At 45.4% G+C, this 18,619-nt stretch overlaps 1 protein-coding gene across 3 annotated transcripts in view; it reads right to left on the reverse strand.

Moving 5' to 3' along the window:
* Nucleotides 1-18,619, reverse strand: part of HK2 (hexokinase 2) — a 62,201-nt gene that overhangs the window by 33,386 nt on the left and 10,196 nt on the right. For all 3 annotated transcript variants that reach the window (XM_040458410.1, XM_040458409.1, XM_040458411.1), the window contains exon 2: nt 9,189-9,351. In XM_040458410.1, the coding sequence (XP_040314344.1) occupies nt 9,189-9,351 (163 nt within the window). The remainder of the gene's footprint in view (nt 1-9,188; nt 9,352-18,619) is intronic.

The following is an 18,619-nucleotide window of genomic DNA, read 5'->3' on the forward strand; positions in this document are numbered from 1 at the left end:
TTCAACACTGGGCACTGAACACAACACTCACCGCTTCTCGGCTACCTGGTGCTGTGTGCAACCCAGTGCCTGACCGGACGGGGAGAAAGGAAGTAGTTAGATGCACTGTGGCTAGTACATGGTAGGAGCACCAATAAGAAGAAATGACTGGTTGTTTGGACAAGGACGGCTTCTTGGGAAGCAACACAAGACAGCCAGGTCTGAGAGGATGGGATGAAGTTGCCAGACATGGAAAGGGGGACATACATAAGGGTGCAGAAGTTGATGGTGTGTTCAGGGAATGGCACATCAGGAGTGGTTGCAACGTAGGGATCCTACAGCATGGCTACATACATGTAGCAAATGCCAATGCCAAGAACGCCGGATTTTAAGCACGGGGTTAGCTTTGTTTTCAAGAGGTCTTCAGTAGCACTGTGGACGACGGGTCTAGAACCAGAGCTGGTGAGGAGGATGCCACAAGACTCTTGGGCCAAGCAATGATGAAGCCCTGGTTTCCAGGACTATGTACAATAGTCAACCACCTCTGTTTGCTCAAGATTGACATGGGACTTTCAGTGCTAAAACTGGGAGCGTGCCAGGCACACCAGGATGGCTGGTCACCCCAGGGCCATGTTATATCCAACCATAAGGTCATCCCTTCTTGTCATCTAATGCCAGACACATGCAGCCTTGAACCATGAGGTAGGTCAAAGACACATATCCACACTTTCACATCCAGTCCCTGAAATGGCCCTTTCATAATTCAATGCCCCAAAAGGGAGTAGCTCCTGCCTGCCCTGCCATAGCAAGAACACCTCCAGGGGCCCCAGATGACTGCACTGAACATTCAGTCTTCTTCCATGGAGTAGCCCTGGGTTGGAGATCCTGTTTATTCTTTAGTTTTCAAGGGCCTGCTAGCATACTGCAATAGACTGCTCTAAGAATGTATGGCATGGTCTCCAACCCAGGTCCTGGATAGGTAATCCAGCAAAACTATCTTTGGCAGACACAGGTTTTGAGGCATGTTATTTCCCATGTACCTGGAACCACCACAGCCACTACCACATCTGGCAGCCTTTTTTTAAGCCCCAAGATCCCTGCTACCCCATTACCATACAATGCTGGACCCCACTCAATAGCTCAGAAATGAAGTAACTCCATGTTATTAAAGGTATCAAATGACACAGTCAATGCTGGGTCTACAGCAATCAAGGAATGGGGTAATCTGATCTTCTACGCCATTGGTCTTCTAATCATTTAAGCAATAAGATGCCAAATGCCAAAATGTAAAACTGGAGAAAAACAGCGCTGCACCAATTGAAGGAAAGGGGCTGGAGGACATAAACACATTAGGTGTCCCCCAAATCTCCCAGAACACCACCGGAAAGCACCATCCTGGTGTTTTCATACTCAGGAAACGTTTCTTAAGCTCGAAATATGTTCCAGTCACAGAAGTGTTGCATTCACTCCATAGATGTGAAACCACCCTTCAAAGGATTAAAATATGTTTCAATACTTTGTAGGCTCTGAGTGTGTTAAGATTTTCAGGCAGGCAGACCAGGGGTTCAAATCCGGTTTTAACGTATATTAGTCATACAATTTCAAGTAAATTATTAGAAACCTGACACTCGAGTTTCATCATCTGTTAAAATGGAATAGCAATAACCTTCTCTCTAGCCAGCACCACCTCTCCACTCCCCAAGGCACAGGGGTGTGCACGTGCACACACACACACACACACACACACACACACACACACACACACAGAGTTTTGGGCCAAGATTCAATGCAATGAACGTGTGAGGTGTTTGGCACAATGCCGGCCACATGTAAATGTTTAATAAACTCTAGCTACTATATTATATGAAGGCCTCTTATCAATACAATCTTTGGCTTATTCCAGGCACCATAAAAATCCACTAACTTGTGTTGTGTGCTGGTTGATCTGACTCCACTGCACGCCTGTTGATATAATGCTGAGCAACCAAGATAAGGACTCCTTTCGGGTTTTAACAGCCTCTGTGCAACCTATCAGCAGCCTAGTTTTTATCATATCATGTGCTTGCATTACATGACTGAGTATCATTCTATAATCATTTCATCTGTGTAAGCCTTACCTCTCCAAGGACGATTTTCACTCTTCAGAGGCAGGCACAAGGCAGCTTAGCACAGTGCTGCCTCACAGAGGACCAGACTCGGTGGGGACTCTTTGGAGCCAAACTGAAGAGGTAGACCTGAGTTACTAGGAGAATGAATGCACTGTGCTAGCAGGGGGTGGAGGGTGAAGGTGGCAGATAAGCATAAAATGCACTGCTTGGGATGTGCCTAAGTACCCAAGCATTGGCACACAGCTGGCTGGCTTAAAATCAAACCCTTCCATTTGCTTCCTATGTGACTTTGGGCAAGTTGGCTAATCAAACAAATCTGGTTTCTTTTTCCATATAATGGGGTTCATAGTGCCTCCCACTGGGTCACTGTCAGAATTAATGGGATTGCTCAAATACAGTGCTTAGCACAGTAGTTGGCATTTAATAAGCCTACAGTTGTAATATCACCATCACCATCATCATCATCATCATCATCATCATCATCATCCCCTACTCTCCAAGGAGTTCAATCTGGCTAGATAGTAAAGATGTAGTCACCTGTGAAAATAATTAACAATTTAGGGAAGTGGGGAATTATCAGATGATCAATACAGGAAAGCCTTCAATACACTCTGCCTTACAAGGCATTTTTATATCTAAACAATCTTGCCTAACAAGAGGGTGATAAAAACAGTACAAAGATATTTTATTTCTAAATTGGGACTTGCATCTGAAAAATTCGTAGATTCTCGTGTGGGTTGTACTTGAGCTTCTTATTTTGATGGTACAAAGCCAACCCATATTTATGATGTATTTACAAAGATGCTAGTCCAATTTGCTCTAGAAACTTTTGTTCAGCAACATGAGCTGATGTAAATTATGAACCTAATGGGCATGGAGTGAGGACTACATCTGCTTAAATCTTTAAACCCAAACTCTTCACCTCTGCCCTTCACTGGCCATGTGTGACCTTGGCAATCACCAACCTTCTTCTAGCCTCAGTTGCCTTATTTTTAAACTGGAATGTCTCTCTGACAGAGTTTGCATGGAGAATAAAACTGATTATTTATGTGAATAGCCTATCACAGACATTGTGGATACTCATTAAATGGTATCAATTATTCTTATGTTAACTCTTAAGATGGAACTGTCCTCTGAAAGCCACATCCCTGTGATGTATGCAGTAGGCCCCCCGACAGGACTGCAGGTGGGGCTGCACCACAACACAAGCACAGCCATAGTTTAGGTTAGGGCTGCCTCCAGAGAGGTCAGAGATGATGGGGTCCCTGGCAGATACAAATGAATGCTTTCTTTATTCAATGCTGTACTGCAAAAAACAAAAGAAGGGAGGGGAAGGGTATAGAAAACAAATATTGGTAAGGATAAGGGAAAAGCAGAACTCTCACATTGTTGGTAGGAGTGTAAAATATAAAATGGAATGGGGTTCAACCACTTTGGGGAAGGTCTTGCAGTTTCTTAAATATACACCAAACTTTACGACCCAGAAATCCCACTGCTAGTTTTTGACCTAAGAAAATGAAAACGTGAGTCCACAAAGAGGCTCGTGCAAAAATGTCCACAGCTGCTTTAGTTCTAATAGGCGAAACCTGGAAACAGCCCAGGTGTCCATCAGTGTGCATGTCATATAGGATTCCAATCATACCATGAAATCAGCAACCAAAAGGAATGAAATACTGATTTACACAACATGGATAAAGCCAACATTATAATGGATAAATGAAGCCTTGCACAAAGAGTAAATACCGAATGGCTATATTTATGGAGAGTTGTACAACAGGCAAAACTAATACACATGGAAAATTTTAACGTAATTGCTTCTGGGGTCAAGGACAGGGATTGCCTGGGAAGGAACATGAGGGAACTTTCTGGGCTGATGGTAATATCCACTATCTCAGTGGAGGTTGTATTAGATATATACACTGTATTACAAGTATTATGTATTTGTCAACTCATCAGATGATACTTAGAATTTGTCATTTCATTGTATGTAAATTTTACATTAAAAACAACAAATATTGAAATCTAGTTAGTAATGTGCATATTGAAGTTTTAGGGTTGAAAATAAACTGATTTCTGTCATTTACTTTGCAAATGCATCAAATAAAACAAGAGGGACTGATGGGTTAGGACTGAGGAGTTTGGTAAGGCAAATCTAGTAAAATACCAACATAGAAGAATCTAGATAGTCCGTATATAGATGTCTGTTATAGAAATCTTTCAACTATTTATGGGAGGTGGGGGTGGGGAGGGGGAAGGAGAGGCAGAGGAAGAGAGAGAATTTTTTTTTATATACCCTGACTGACAGTCATGTGAATAAGATATTCTTGGCCCATCTACATATATTTCATCTTTATCTGTGCCAACTATGTTTCTTTGCATTGCATGGTCCACACAATCTATGAAGTGTAGATGTTTTACTATCAGTCCCCACGGGCTCATTGGCCACTGGCATTCCCTTCCTTCTCACACAGAATTCAAACCATGACTTGGAGGTTCATTTTTCTTCAGTGTTAATGGAGACCTCCATCATAAATGGATGGCCTGAAACTTCCTGAAGTCTCTCCCACACTTTCTACCATGAGTTTCACTACCATTAGACAGCTCGGGCCCATACAAACAAGAGTTGGAACCTGGTCCTCGCTCCAAAATGCAGGGCCCTCTCTCAGTGAACTTGGTGCTGGCCATGCCTCACAGAGGTGGGTTGTGGCCACACAGAATCGTGTTTACAGAACATGAAACGGTCACATATCCAATTCCCCCTTAATTCATGGATCACCAACCCCCTGATGGTTCTTTTTACAAGAAAATGGAGGACCAGGGCACACACTGCTCTAACCTGTTCTAAGCTGCTCTAAAGCACACAGCTTGAATTCAACCCCATTTAAACTAGAATTCTATCCTCACCCCTCATGACACACTGCCCTGAAACCACCTCCCTCCCCACCAAGTAGTCAATTTTACAAATGCCAGTCTAGGACAAGACTGGGTGAGGAGCCTTTAAGGCAGTAGCTTTCAAACTGCAAGCTGGAAAAAACTCAGCAGCTCCTGACTAGCAGCTTTTTTTAAAGAATGGACTGCAATGTATCTGACTACATCACACTTAACAATAGACATTGGCCCCTGAAACTTGTTCCAGCTGTACATACATAAATAATTATACATAGGTGTTTCTTGGTATGAGCCTGTAGTCCAGAAAAGTTAGACAGCCACTGACTTAAAGATTAGGTCCTTCTAGATCAGAGATTTAGATCCCAGGTTTAATCACCCAGATTCAAAAAATAATACTGGCAAGGAACAGGCTGTGGAAGGACATTGTGGAAAAGTCATCACTTGAGTAAAGCCCCTAGCCTTCTGTGGGAGAGACACATAACCACCAGTAGCAGCAACAGAACCCAGGCTGTGTCCTGGGCCAGGAAGCAAACACAGCAGCAAGGCCCCATGGGCTGTGTGACCAATCTAGGGGAGAGGCAGAGATCCCTATAAACAACTGACCCCAAGGTCTCCCCTCTCAGCCCTTCACTGGGGTGCCAACAACAAAGCAGAAATTTCATTGTTTAAATATTTTTTTAATGTTTATTTATTTCTAAGAGAGAGAAAGAGAAAGCATGAGCGGGGGAGAGGCAGACATAGAGGAAGACACAGAATCTGAAGCAGGCTCCAGGCTCTGAGCTGTCAGCACAGAGCCTGACGTGGGGCTCAAACTCACGAACCATGAGATCATGTGAGCTGAAGTCGACGCTTAACCAACTGAGCCACCCAGGCACCCCCAGAAATTTCATTTTTGATAGGCTTTACCTACTGAAGAAGTCAGTCCTTAATGCCACATTCCATAACTCTGAGCCAGCACTAACAAAGCATAAAACCTTGATGTTGACCATTTTAAATTGCATTCTCTCATGTTCCCCTCCCCAATTTCATTCTCCTTTCTTGATTTCCAAAAGCAACCCCTATCATTCATCTTGTGTATATATTCCATATTACAGCCTAATAATTTCATGATGTGTGTCTGTCCATAAGCAATGCACGACATTGAGGGATTTTTTTAAAGTTACATCCAACTAGGAGGAGGTATGTGTCCTTCCCCAATGTTTCACTCACCGTTTTTTAGAAGTATCTGTATTAATATATGTTCATTTATGTAACATGCCACATAGTTATTCCATCCACAGGGATATTCCATAAACTGTTTCCAATATGCTGTCATTATAAGCAACAGTATTAGGAACATTCTTGAACATGCCTCCTTGGGTTCATATGGAAGTCTGTTCAAGTGACAATATAGTTGGACATAGTATTACTGAGTTATCAAATACACATACCTTCAACTTGACTAGTTATTGCCAACCTCGTGTACCAGGAAAACTACTATTAATAGTTCAGTGTGCGTCCTTGGGACTTTATGTACCTGTACACACACACATAAATATATGTGAGTTTACAGAGTATGAATATAGGTAAGTCTATCTCATGCTTTATAATGGGTGCAAAGGACTATTTTCTGCATGAATTGACCAGAGCCCAACTGATGGACACTAAGGGGTTTTCCCCAATCACACTATTTCAGAGAACTTTTTTTGCGCATCGATAACTAGCACACTGGTTCTAGTACAAATGTAGAACAGATTGGGACTGCCAGATCCACCACTTAATTTTACAAAGGAGAAAAAGCCGAGTCCTGGAGAGCTAAGGTGAGGAGCTGGCCCAAGGACCACAGCAAGTGAGAAACGAAGGGGCTGAGGGCTGGGGTTCCTACAGTCTGGTCTACAGCACTCTTAGGCGGAACTTGCTTCTGCTTAAGTGAATAAAACATTCCAATACACGTCATCCCCATTTACCCTGTAGAGTTTGACATTATCAAGAGGCACTCTGTGTATCACAAAAGTCACGTAAAATCTCCATTTCCGTGTGGAAAGGAGGTCAGGCAAAAAGGATCTTGCCCTAGATCCTTGTGCTCCAGAAGGCTGCGAGAGTCAGCCTCTGACTCTTATCCTCAGTCCAGGCACCTCACGTTCATGGAGGCTAAGTACATGCTTGCTGCTTCGGCCTGGCACGCAGACGGGACTCCGAGGACTCCAGCCTGAGGTCAGGGAAGAAGAGTCAGTGACCACATAGCACAGTAATCGATGCAAACTCTGAGGCAGAGGGAGGTGTCCAGGCCTCCAAGCTCAGGAAAGCAGTGAGAATTTTAAACGCCGGACTCAAACCTAGTTCTCCTCAGCAAATTTATTCACCTACTTATACTTAAGCCAGACATCCAGCCCCAACCACATTTCAAACAATTTCAGCTGCGCTTGTGTTCTCTGGTGCTGAGTGCACAGGCTCACGCGTGCACGCACACACACAATGGGCTGGGTGCAGTCTTGATGCCTGACCTTTGGCATATATGAGTTTGAATCCTGACTCAGCCTCTCATTAGCTGTGTGACCTTAGGCAAGTTATTTGACCATCCAAGCATCAAATTCCTCCTCTTAAAAAAAAAAAAAAAAAAAGTAGACAAAATTTGGACTTACCTTATAGGGTTTTATCAAAAGTAAATGAGTTACTGCATGTAGGTGCTCAGAAAAGCTCTTAGCCCACAAAAATTTAGTAAATATTCAGGGTACTTGCCTTGTGGTGGTATCTGAAATAAAACAATGTCCCTGGCCTGAAGGAGCTAGTAAATTTATCAGAATGTCAAATAAAACAATAGAAGCGGGTGTGGCTGCAGGTCAGAGGGAGTGGCAGGTACAGTAAACAGTGCCAGTCTGGAGGGTATACGAGGGATACCCAAGAACTGGAGGAGGCCACTCACCTCAAGGAACTCATGGAAGGGCTGAGACATATACTCAGAACAACCCTGAACAAGGTCACACCCTCGGTGCCGGGTCCAGGCTGAGTCCCAGGGCAAACATACTTGTTTTACAAATCGTAGGAAGGTACAAAGTCTTGTCAGACAAACCAGGCCCCCAGAGGCTCTCAGGCAGGTTAGCCTCAAGGGGCCACATGGGATAGAAAATCTGAAGGCATATGGCGCATGGATAAGCCTCTCCTCCCTCAGGCTCTCGGGAATCTGTGCTTGCTGGTTCCTCCACTGCCCTGGCAGCTGCCCCTGGGGCTCTTTCTCCCAACCTCCACATGTGGGTAGTTATCCTACACTGCTCACCCCTCGCGGCCCCCACAGGTACCTCATCCCTAAAACGAACGGATACTGTGAGCAGTAAGTGAAACAAGCTGTGTGAATGTGCTGACACAACTGAGTTGCGTCCCCTCTCTGAGGATGTTGCCGCCCCTCGACAGCAGGGTTTGACATCCCAGCATCACCTCCGAGTCCTCTGTGTCTGCCCAGCACATCCCACCAGGGCCACACTCTGTCTCTACCAGCTGCCCGTCATCCACTGCTGCTGCTGCCGTTCTGCCCACACCTCGCGAGAACTTGGTTACTCCCTAGTGCTCACTGAAGAAAGACTCACGGTTTCAGGTGTGCACGCAAGGCTTTCTGTGATCTAGCCCAACCTACCTTCCAAATTCTACCTTCACCATGATCTTTCACTCTGGTTTCCTGGATGCTGCATCATGAAAGCTAGGGTCTATATCCAAATAAGGGGATTAAACAAAGCCTGGCGGGGTCATGCGCACACCTTCAGAGCCCTTAATACCTTAAGCTGCACCGTGGCTCTTCATGTTGTCCCAAGTGTATGTGGACCTCAAGTATTCTTTTCTCACAGAGTTCAAGAAACAATCTAGGACAATCTGTACTGTACTGTTTCTCCAGCAAGGCTGTGGAATGTGCCACGTAGAGTGACTGCCCTGGCCCATGGCTGTGACCCCCTTAAATGTGTTTGTCCTCCATCACCCTGAGGACAGAGTGTGCCAATCAGCCTGTCTCAGCACATGGACAGGAAACAAATGGTTGCCTGCTCGCCCCATTTTCCTGTCTACCCCACCCTACAGACTTCACTAAATTTCCTGTATGCTTAACCTAGCCAGGGCTAGTTTCTGATGCGTGAAACCAAAGAACCTTCACTGATATACATCACTCTTTGGGACCCTGAGCCAGGCCACCCAAATCTTCCCCAAGCAATGGACCACCCAGAGCCAACACCCCCTACCCCAGGGCAGTACCTGTCCCATCTGGAGTAGACCTCACAAAGGTGGGCAGCATTTTCACTGAAGCAGTAGGGTGGGTGGTGGCTCCAAGCCCTTTTTCCATCTCCTTGCGGAACCGCTGAGAGATCTCCAGAAGGTTCTCATCAGAAAGACGCATGTGGTAGAGATACTGGTCGACCTGCAAAGGGGGAAACAAGAGTACAGACCTGTAGTTTAAATCAGTTGGTACAGCCATTTTTGTGGTGGAACATCACTCAGTCCTTCGAAAGAATAAAGTCTATTATGTACAGAAAATTATTATTAAAGACCATTTACTTGGAATCTATTTGACAAGACTGTTAAAAAAAAATACTAAACTCAAATTTCTCAAATGAAAAAAATAGGTTTAGCTTTATTTCTGAAGAGTGGTGAAGTTGAGGGGAAAGGCACACTGGGGAAGAGGAAGAGTTCTTTCCAGAAAGGCTGAGTTTAAAGGTCTGTGACAATATCCTGGGAGCTGGGGTTCTTTACTGACCCCCACACACCTCAAGGCCAGTCATGGCAATCCTATTATCCCCCACCCTAGGCCGAGCAGCCGGCTCCTCTTGCCTCACTTACACAATCCCCAATTCTGCCTTTACCTCTTTCATCTAATTTCTACCCCTAGCCAGACTCTAACCATTCCCCTGCTTAAACCTTCCAGTGGCTTCCAATGAGAACCAAACCTGAAATCCTTCCAAGGCCCCACATGATCTGGCCTCTCGCCACCTCCTAAGCTCATTGCATGTCTCTGCACTCCTTGTGCAAACCCTACCCTTGGTTCAGTCCTTCCCTGCCTCGGAACCCATGCACAGGGGCCCTCACAGCTCTTTGTTCCATCCCATTTCTTCAGCCCCCTCCAGACCTCTCTCCATGGAGGCCTCCCATCCTTCTAATGAAACAGTCAGGCCTCCCATTATTCCAAAAACTCAGAGTTTTCCCTTCACAACACCATCCATAATATGAATTTCTTGGTGTCCAAACCATAAGCACCAAGGCCAAGAAGAACCACATCTGTGTGTTCACCCCTGCATCCCTGGCATGTGGCTGACACAGAATAGAGCCTCTACATAAATAGCAACACAAGCTCTCCTGTCCTCAGAGGCAGAGACAGCTCTCCCTATTTATGTCATTGATCTTATTCCCAACATAAAGCTACATGTACTTGATTTACTACTCAAAGAAGCATTAGGAGTCCCTCTCACAGTTTCCTCCTTGGAAGTTCTAGTCTGCCTTGGCCATGGTTGGTCCCAGTTTTCTCCGATCAGGAAAAGCTCTGATAGACTTCCATCCAAGGAGGCACACAAGTTTCCGCAATACCCTTATCCTCAGCAGCAGTGTCCAGGACAGGTGACACTGCTGGCCATGGAAGGGTAGACCAGACACAATCAGGGACCTCAGATCAAGCCCCAGCTGCCCCCTCAAGGGGTGATGGTTACGGTCCTCTCAGCATCATCAGCAAACTGAGAGACTTCAAGCAACCCTGCTATTCCCTGCTCTGAAATGTCAGGGTCCCCAAGGGCAAAGCTTGGCTGATGACCACTGCCCCTGTTATTCCTGTGGGAGACAAGTAAGCACCCGCCTGCCCCTGCCCTTGCTCAACTTTGACAAAGAAGCACACATTTTTATAATTAGAGTTTCCAGACAAATGTGCTTGTTAGCATTATAGCCTGTTACAGTTTCCAGCCTTTTTTGTTGGACCGTCTAGAATTTCTTTTTTAACCAAACTTGCAGCCTAAGATTTCCAGAGGAACAGCAAAAGGTGCTTAATCCTTTGAGAAAAGCACTCAGTCTGTTCAGCAGAGACAGTCCCGCTACTCACGTCTTCTCTATTCCAGGCTGTATCCTAACTCCCTATGGGGTCTGGGGCACATCCTCCCCTTTGGGCCTCTTTCTGCCCCTGTAGAACAAAAAGATTGGCCCTCCTTGGATCATTTCAAATATCCTGCTCAAGACTCATCTTTGATCATTCTTCAAAAATCCCAAAAGGTGAAAAATTAAAAATAAATAAAATCCCCAAAGGTGAAAGATCAGACTGTGGAGTAAAACACTAAAAATAGCCACAAGCCAGGCCAAGAGTCTCTGGTGAGTCAGCCCACCTTGTTCCACAACCACCGTGTGGTTAAAACACAACACTGAGACGTGACCCTTGCCTACACAGGGTGGGCAAGAGCAAGGTAGGAGTAGAGAAAAGCAGTCAGCCACTTCTCTCCCTCCCCGGCCAACAGAGAGGAACTGAGCTTGTCAGGCTGGGTTTCAAATTTGCAGAAATGAGGATTTCCCTGAACATGCTTGTGGCCAGCATTTATTGAAAAGCCACCACAGACTATCCAAGTGTATTGGTCTAAATCAGGAAGAACCCAATCGCCCATTCTGTTTGCTGACCTCAGGCCCCTGGCACGTCATTTGCCATGAGCCCACCATCAGCCTCAGCCTTTCAGGGCTGTGTGGACACCAGCCCCACCACTGATCCGGGTATCCTATAACACTGGACAGCCAGAGTGCTCCTGAGATACCTGGCCTCCCTCACAATGTTTGAGGCTCCCCAGGAGGTAAAAGGGCACAACCTCAGCCCTACACCATTCAAGTCCCCTCCCTGTTGGTGGGAGGCAAATCCCCAGTGACCCTGGGCCCAGGGCAACTTTAATCACCCCAGAGGCCTCCTGCTCCAGATACGGGGACACCTGGGCTGGCCCAGAACACTGCCTCCTGGCTGATAAAGCTAATGTACATAACCCAGGGCCACCAGACCACGGACCAACACCAGGCCATGTCCAAGAGCAGCCTGAGTAATAACAGTAAACCCATACGTGGCACAGACGCTGTTCTCAAGGTTTTACATTCATGAATTCATGTCACCTCACAGCAACCCTGTGAGGTAGGCAATGTTATCACCTCCACTCTACCAGAAAGGGATAGCAATGTGCCCAGTCACAGAGACGCAAAGGGCCAGGCTGGGACTAGACTATACAGGCCAAATGGCACTACAGTGCCATGCCCACTAAAAAGGCCATCTTCTATTCAGTCATCCCCTGATGCAGATACAAAGGTCAAACAGCAAAGAGCATGGCCCAGGGGAATGGTCTGGCAGATCAGAGGGCAGTAGAGGCAGCAGACATGTCTCTGGACATTGTCATGAGTTTGCCACATGATAAAACTGGAGCTCCCATATTACTACTTTTGCAAAGAGAGAAGTAGAGTGCCAAAAGCTTCACTGCGACCCACTCCCCTACTCCCCACCTCGCCCCGGCTGGCCCCACCGCCAGCACGGATGGCTCTGAGTGTTACAAAGGAAGCCAGCCAGGAAAGCAAAGCCTGTACTGCTTTATTAAGAGGCTGCATGGCCACAACCTCGGAGGGCGAGGTCATGTACACGAAAGAGCAAAGGTGGACTGGCCACAGTTCTACAGCGGCCATTGTTCATTTAACTTTGATGCTTCAGCTGTGAAAGGCTGCTTGGAAATCCAGTCTATACTTCTCATCCTTAACCCTCAAAGACTAACAAGTAAACAGCCTTAATTCAAGTCACACTGCCTTTTATAGTCATCTTTTAGTGTCCGGTGACAGACGAAAACAATGACGATGATCGTTACAGTAGCTAAACACGTACCGAATATTTCTTACCTGCCAGACACCATCCTACGACTTTACTGACTTGACTGCCATTGCCCTTTTGTAAAACTTCTACACCCCTGTTTTACAAGCCACTTGATGGTGAGGGGCAGAGCTAGGATTCAAACTGAGGTGCATCTGACTCTAAAGCCGGGCACTTGGGACCACCACCTTTACTTCACCTGTCCTGTGGTTTCTTGGATGACCCTGGGGTCTTGATTTCCTCTCTAACACATGAGACCAAAGAAAGGATATGGGACAGCTCTGAAAAATGCAACAAGAGCACCTTGGCCCGAACTTCCCCTTCTTCACAGCACGATGATATGGCCACCCTGAGTTTAGTAGGAAGGAATGCTTAATCGCCTAAAGTTACAGTTTCCTAAACACTCTGCAGGGCCCACCCAGCCCCTCTGGCACTGCTGGGTTGGGTGAAGGGTGGCCGAGGGAAGCTAAGAGCCAGAAACAAGAAACAGCTTCCATACAAAGACGATTTTCCTAGATTGGGAAGAGAGTGAATGCAACTTTGCAAGATCCTGCCAACCTCTCCCACTGTGCAGCCAAAGGGAAGGAGCACCAGGCCCAAAATCACGGACAAAGTCATTTAAGAGGTATCAGATGGACGCAGGGCAGTAAGACTGCAACTAAAAAGTACCCTTAAAAATGCCCTTGGGGCATCACTCGGTTGTTGTTGTTGTTGTTGTTGTTGTTGTTGTTGTTGTTGTTTTGTCTAGTTTGTCAGGTTTGTCTCTCTTACCCCAGCAACCATCAGGCCTAGGTTTGAATGCTTCCAAGCATGACAGGCTCAGTACTCTAAGGTGGTTAGCTGCTACTATTGGTCAGCTCTAGGTGTTAAAAAATGTTTCCTCAATTTGAGAGAAATCTACTTTCTGAGAACTTCTGTCTAGTCTCCATTCTACCACTTGGGATAAGAGTTCCCAAACTTGGTGACACATCAGCATGACTGACATGAGGAGCTTTTTAAAAACATTAAGAATTCCAGAGATTCATTCCAGACTGACCAAACTGACTGATACCTTTAGAAGTTCAAACATCTTCCCCTCTCCTTAGGCTGGTACCACCATGCCAATAATGTGAGAATAGTGGGCTATATTCCGGTCAACACTGCCTAAGGTCATTTCTACCATTTTTCTACCTGCAGTCTTTGGAAGTCAGTAGTTAATAAGACATTAGGCCAAGTGTGAAATAATCCTGTGTTGATCCTGGGTGCTGGGAATTGGAAAGATTAAACCCTGTATACTTGTTGGAAACATTCAGGTGGTTGGAAACTATCAAAGCAGAATCACTCAGGCCAACCCTCATTTCATAGTTAGAGATGGTCTAGCCAAGCTGTGGCATCAGAAAAATCATTCAAATCCTGGCTGTAGCATATGTACAGGTATGTAACACTGGATGAGTCACTCTCTCAGACCCAGTTTCCTCCCTGTAAAACGGGATGAATGTGCCACACAGCAGTCACTGGCATAAATGGCTTTATGATGGACCTAAAGCTCTATCTAACCGTTCTCTTTTTCTCCTAGACTCCCCACTGGCCAGTGGCACCGTCAGCGGATCAGTGACACTTCTTAACCCTACCTTAGTCACATTCAGGGTTAACAAAAGGAGAGGCCGTTTCCCCAAACTGTTCCTTCTCTTTCTGTGGTGGATGTGTGACCTATCACACTGGGCTGCTTCTCTTTAAAACTCTAGCAGGGAGAAAGAGGGAAAGAAGAAACTGGGGAAACAGAGGCAGGCTGAAAGCAAAGCCTGGCTGAAGTATTAGAAGGCCACCTGCCTGCCTGGAGGCAAGCACGTGTGTTAAAGAAAAAGTGGTAACAGTTTAAAAATTTTTTAATGTCTATTTATTTTTGAGAGACAACAAGAGAGAGAGAGAAAGAGAGAGAGAGAGAGACAGAGCACAGGCAGGGGAGGGGCAGAGAGAGAGGGAGACACAGAATCCTTAGCAGGCTCCAGGCTCTAAGCTGTCAGCACAGAGCCCAACGTGGGACTTGAACCCACAAACTGCAAGATCGTGACCCGAGCTGAAGTCAGATGCTTAACCAACTGAGCCACCCAGGCGCCCTGATAGCAGTTTTAAATGACATCTCTTTAGCAATCTTGAGACTAGAACTTCCTCATTGGGCAATTTTGGTCAGTTTCTTCCGCTAACACACCAGTCCAACATCCCTGTTTCCTCTAGAGGATTGTGAGTAGAGGCAGGAGAAGTCCTAAAGAGAAATTAATACCATACTCTTTATGAAATGAGGTAACACCCTAAATGAGAAGCCTGTCTCCTTCAGTGTCCACATTTTCCTCCAGACTAGCCCTAAAAGGAGGGGAAATTATGGCACAGCAATGATGCAGAGAATGGAGAGAGCAGGTCACCCTCACAAAAGATCCACCAAAAAGTGTGCAGTGTCCTGGGTGGAGGAGACACAGCCCTGGCCAGGCATGGGGAAGTCCTGAAAGGAAAGGCCTACAGGTGGAAGCCAGAAAGGGACCTTGGAAAGACTGAGGCCAAGGGGGCAGACTTGACCAAGGTCACACAGCTGAGACTACGATCTGAATCACCCAGACACCTTCTTCTATTGTCAAAAACAATAAATGACAATCCTGCTGCTGGTCCACAAGGGCCCATGTCATCTTGCAGGCCAATTCCAACTGAATGGCTGGTGGCCACTGACTACATCCTAAAGCCGCCCTGTCTGATCCCAGTGGGAAAACAGTCCTGACCAAACTGGTCAGATCCAGAAGACAACAATATTCTAATTTTGACAGTTGATTATACAAAGTATTACAAATCCTAAGTTGAATACCTTAAGAGGTTTCAAAGGGAAGTGTGGAAGAAACCTTAAATTTCAACATCTGTCTCTGTAAGATTTGTATCATTCAACCCCAGAACTCTGGCCATTGCTTCAACCCCAGTTTCTCCCATTGTATAGCCTGTGATGAAAACCAGTTACATGCAAAGCACTACAGTGTACAGGAACATGATTTTAAAAGAAATCAGGGGCGCCTGGGTGGCTTGGTCGGTTAAGCGTCTGACTTCAGCTCAGGTCATGATCTCACAGTTCGCTGAGTTCGAGCCCCACGTCAGGGTCTGTGCTGCCAGCTCAGAGACCGGAGCTTGCTTTGGATTCTGTGTCTCCCTCTCTCTCTGCCCCTCCCCAACTAATGTTCTGTCTCTCTCTTTCTCAAAAATGAATAAAAAATTTTTAAAAATAAATTAATTAATAGAAGAAATCAATTCTGGAAATGAATAGTAATGATGGTTGTACGACAACGTGAATGTACTGAATGCCATTGAATGGTACATTACATACATACACACACAAACAAAAATTTTTTTAAAAGAACTCAAGATTCCTATTCTCTAAGACTTTACAAGATAGCACAGAACTCAAATCGTATTTTAGACCCAACAAATGAATGTCTCTGAAATGAATGGAGGATGGATCCCAGTAGATAACAAAGGGAGCACAATGCAAGGCAGCCCCAGAAGTGTCACAGGTGTGAGTAAGTGGCCGATGAGACTGGCATGCAGGGGAGACTGTTCTGGGCTAAGAACATATATCCAACATACATTTCAGTGGATAGATGTTGACCTGGAGAGTAGGGATATTATGTGAAAAGGCTCAGAAGGTGTGCGCCAAGATCTTGGAAAGACATTATGAATTCTAGGACCAGAAAACTACTCACCTCACTGTATTACATTAACTCCCTGCTACAATGTTTCATATTAGTATGATTTAAACCTACCACTTTTAGTCATGGGATCACGGGAAGGAAGGATCATAAAGGTCACCCCACTGTGTAAAGTTGCTGTGTTATTTACTGACCATTTACATTTCTGTAGGGTTTGGTGCCAGGAGAAAGTCTGGCTGCCCAGAGTCACTGCTTCCTGCCACAGGCCAGTGAAATGAAAACAACTGCTTCAAGGACAGCTGTCCTTTTTGCCCAGACTGCCGGGAAACTCAGAGCTCTGCTCTCCACTCCAGTGAACCGCCCCTGGTTCCATGCGTGTTGGTAGTCACCCTTGTCTATTCCTTTTACTGAAAGCTGAACTAGATCACCTAATCCTCTTAGTGAGCAGAAATAATAAATAATACATGATCAAACAAATGCTCATCAGCCATCCCTACAGGACACATCCTCTTCAACAGAAGTGTGAATTCAAATGAATAAACTGGATAAGAAAGCAACTCCACAAGCATGTAACGTCAGGGCCACCCGGAAGCACTGCTGGACATTCTGTCCCCAGGCTCCAGGAGGTGCTGGAGGGACAGCAGCTGACTGCTACTCTTTAGCCTCTTCCAGACCCCAAGCAGACCAACTGATTGAATTTTAACTTTCCTAGCACTCACGCTCTTGTCCCAAAGATATAATCAGGCCATCTACAGAGATGACCTGTATATTTGTATATATACAAGTTTCTGAAAAGAAATTTCAGAAAGTCTGCACCCTCTTGAAGGGCTCTGACTGGTCTCACCTGCTTTAAATCAGACAGTTGAAACAGGGTTGGGGGTAGAGGAGAAGGGATACTATACAGCAATTGTTAAGAACCACCACCTACCCACTGGGTGTTATTCGTAAGTGATGAATCACTAAATTCTATTCCTGACATCATTATCACACTATATATTAACTAACTTGGATTTAAATTAAAAAATCAAAAACAAAAAACACCACCTACCACACATATAGCAACATACATAGATGAATCTCACAATATAAGGTTGGGTGAAAGAGAGGTGCCTGGGTGGTTCAGTCGGTTAAGCATCCAACTTCAGCTTAGGTCATCATCTCTCGGTTCTCGGGTTTGGGCCCGTGTCAGGCTCTGTGCTGACTGCTCAGAGCCTGGAGCCTGCTTCAGATTCTGTGTCTCCCTCTCTCTCTCTGCCCCTCCCCAACTCGAGCTCTCTCTCTCTCTCTCTCTTTCTCAAAAATAAACATTTAAAAAATTGTTTGTAGTAAGAAATAAAAAAATAATAAAGTTGGGCGAAAGAAGCTAGACACTGAAAGGGACATACCTTATGAGTCCATTTATATGAAGTACAGAAACAGATCTATGCTGACAGAAGGTAGGACAGTGATTACACTTAGTGCTGGTAATGATCGGTTACTGTATCTGGGTGGTGGTTACCTGGTGTTTTCTGTTTCTTGTGTATATTATACTATAATTTTAAAATACAGAAGGAATAAAGGTCAAGGCCCTGGTCTACCCCCTACTCATGGTCAAGAGGGCCCAAGAAGATCAAAGAAGTCTGTAAGAGGTCAGACCAGAGGGGGGAGCCATAATCTAAATGCAGCCACACACAGCCTTCCAGTGACTCTACATGCTGACACAGGCTTGCAACTTAGTTTCAAAAGAATTTATTTTTGCATTATTCCTTTGCCAGTGTTACCTCAAATCTTTGACAAGGAAACCAAGGCTTGGAGAAGCTTCCCCAAACCACAGGCCAAGTCCCTGGCAGGCCCCACAACATCCAGTGGTCAGCTGAGTGCCCTAACCTAGGGCACAGGTGTGCCCATCCTGGGAAACCCAGGTAACTACTGTCAGTGACCTCATTAATAATAATGCCTTCACAAACTTCTCCTGGGAGGACCAAGGCTGTGCAAAGAGCAGCAAGTTTATCCTGTAATGTTGCCAAGCCAAGGCCAGATGTTTCTGATAAAAAGAGAAAAGAAAAGAAAGAAAAGAAAAGAAAAGAAGAGAAGAGAAGAGAAGAGAAGAGAAGAGAAGAGAAAAGAAAAGAAAAGAAAAGAAAAGAAAAGAAAAGAAAAGAAAAGAAAAGAAAAGAAAAGAAAAGAAAAGAAAA

This window comes from Herpailurus yagouaroundi, unplaced genomic scaffold, assembly GCF_014898765.1.
Source record: "Herpailurus yagouaroundi ecotype Mexico unplaced genomic scaffold, PumYag 221, whole genome shotgun sequence".
NCBI classification, from domain to species: Eukaryota; Metazoa; Chordata; class Mammalia; order Carnivora; family Felidae; genus Herpailurus; species Herpailurus yagouaroundi.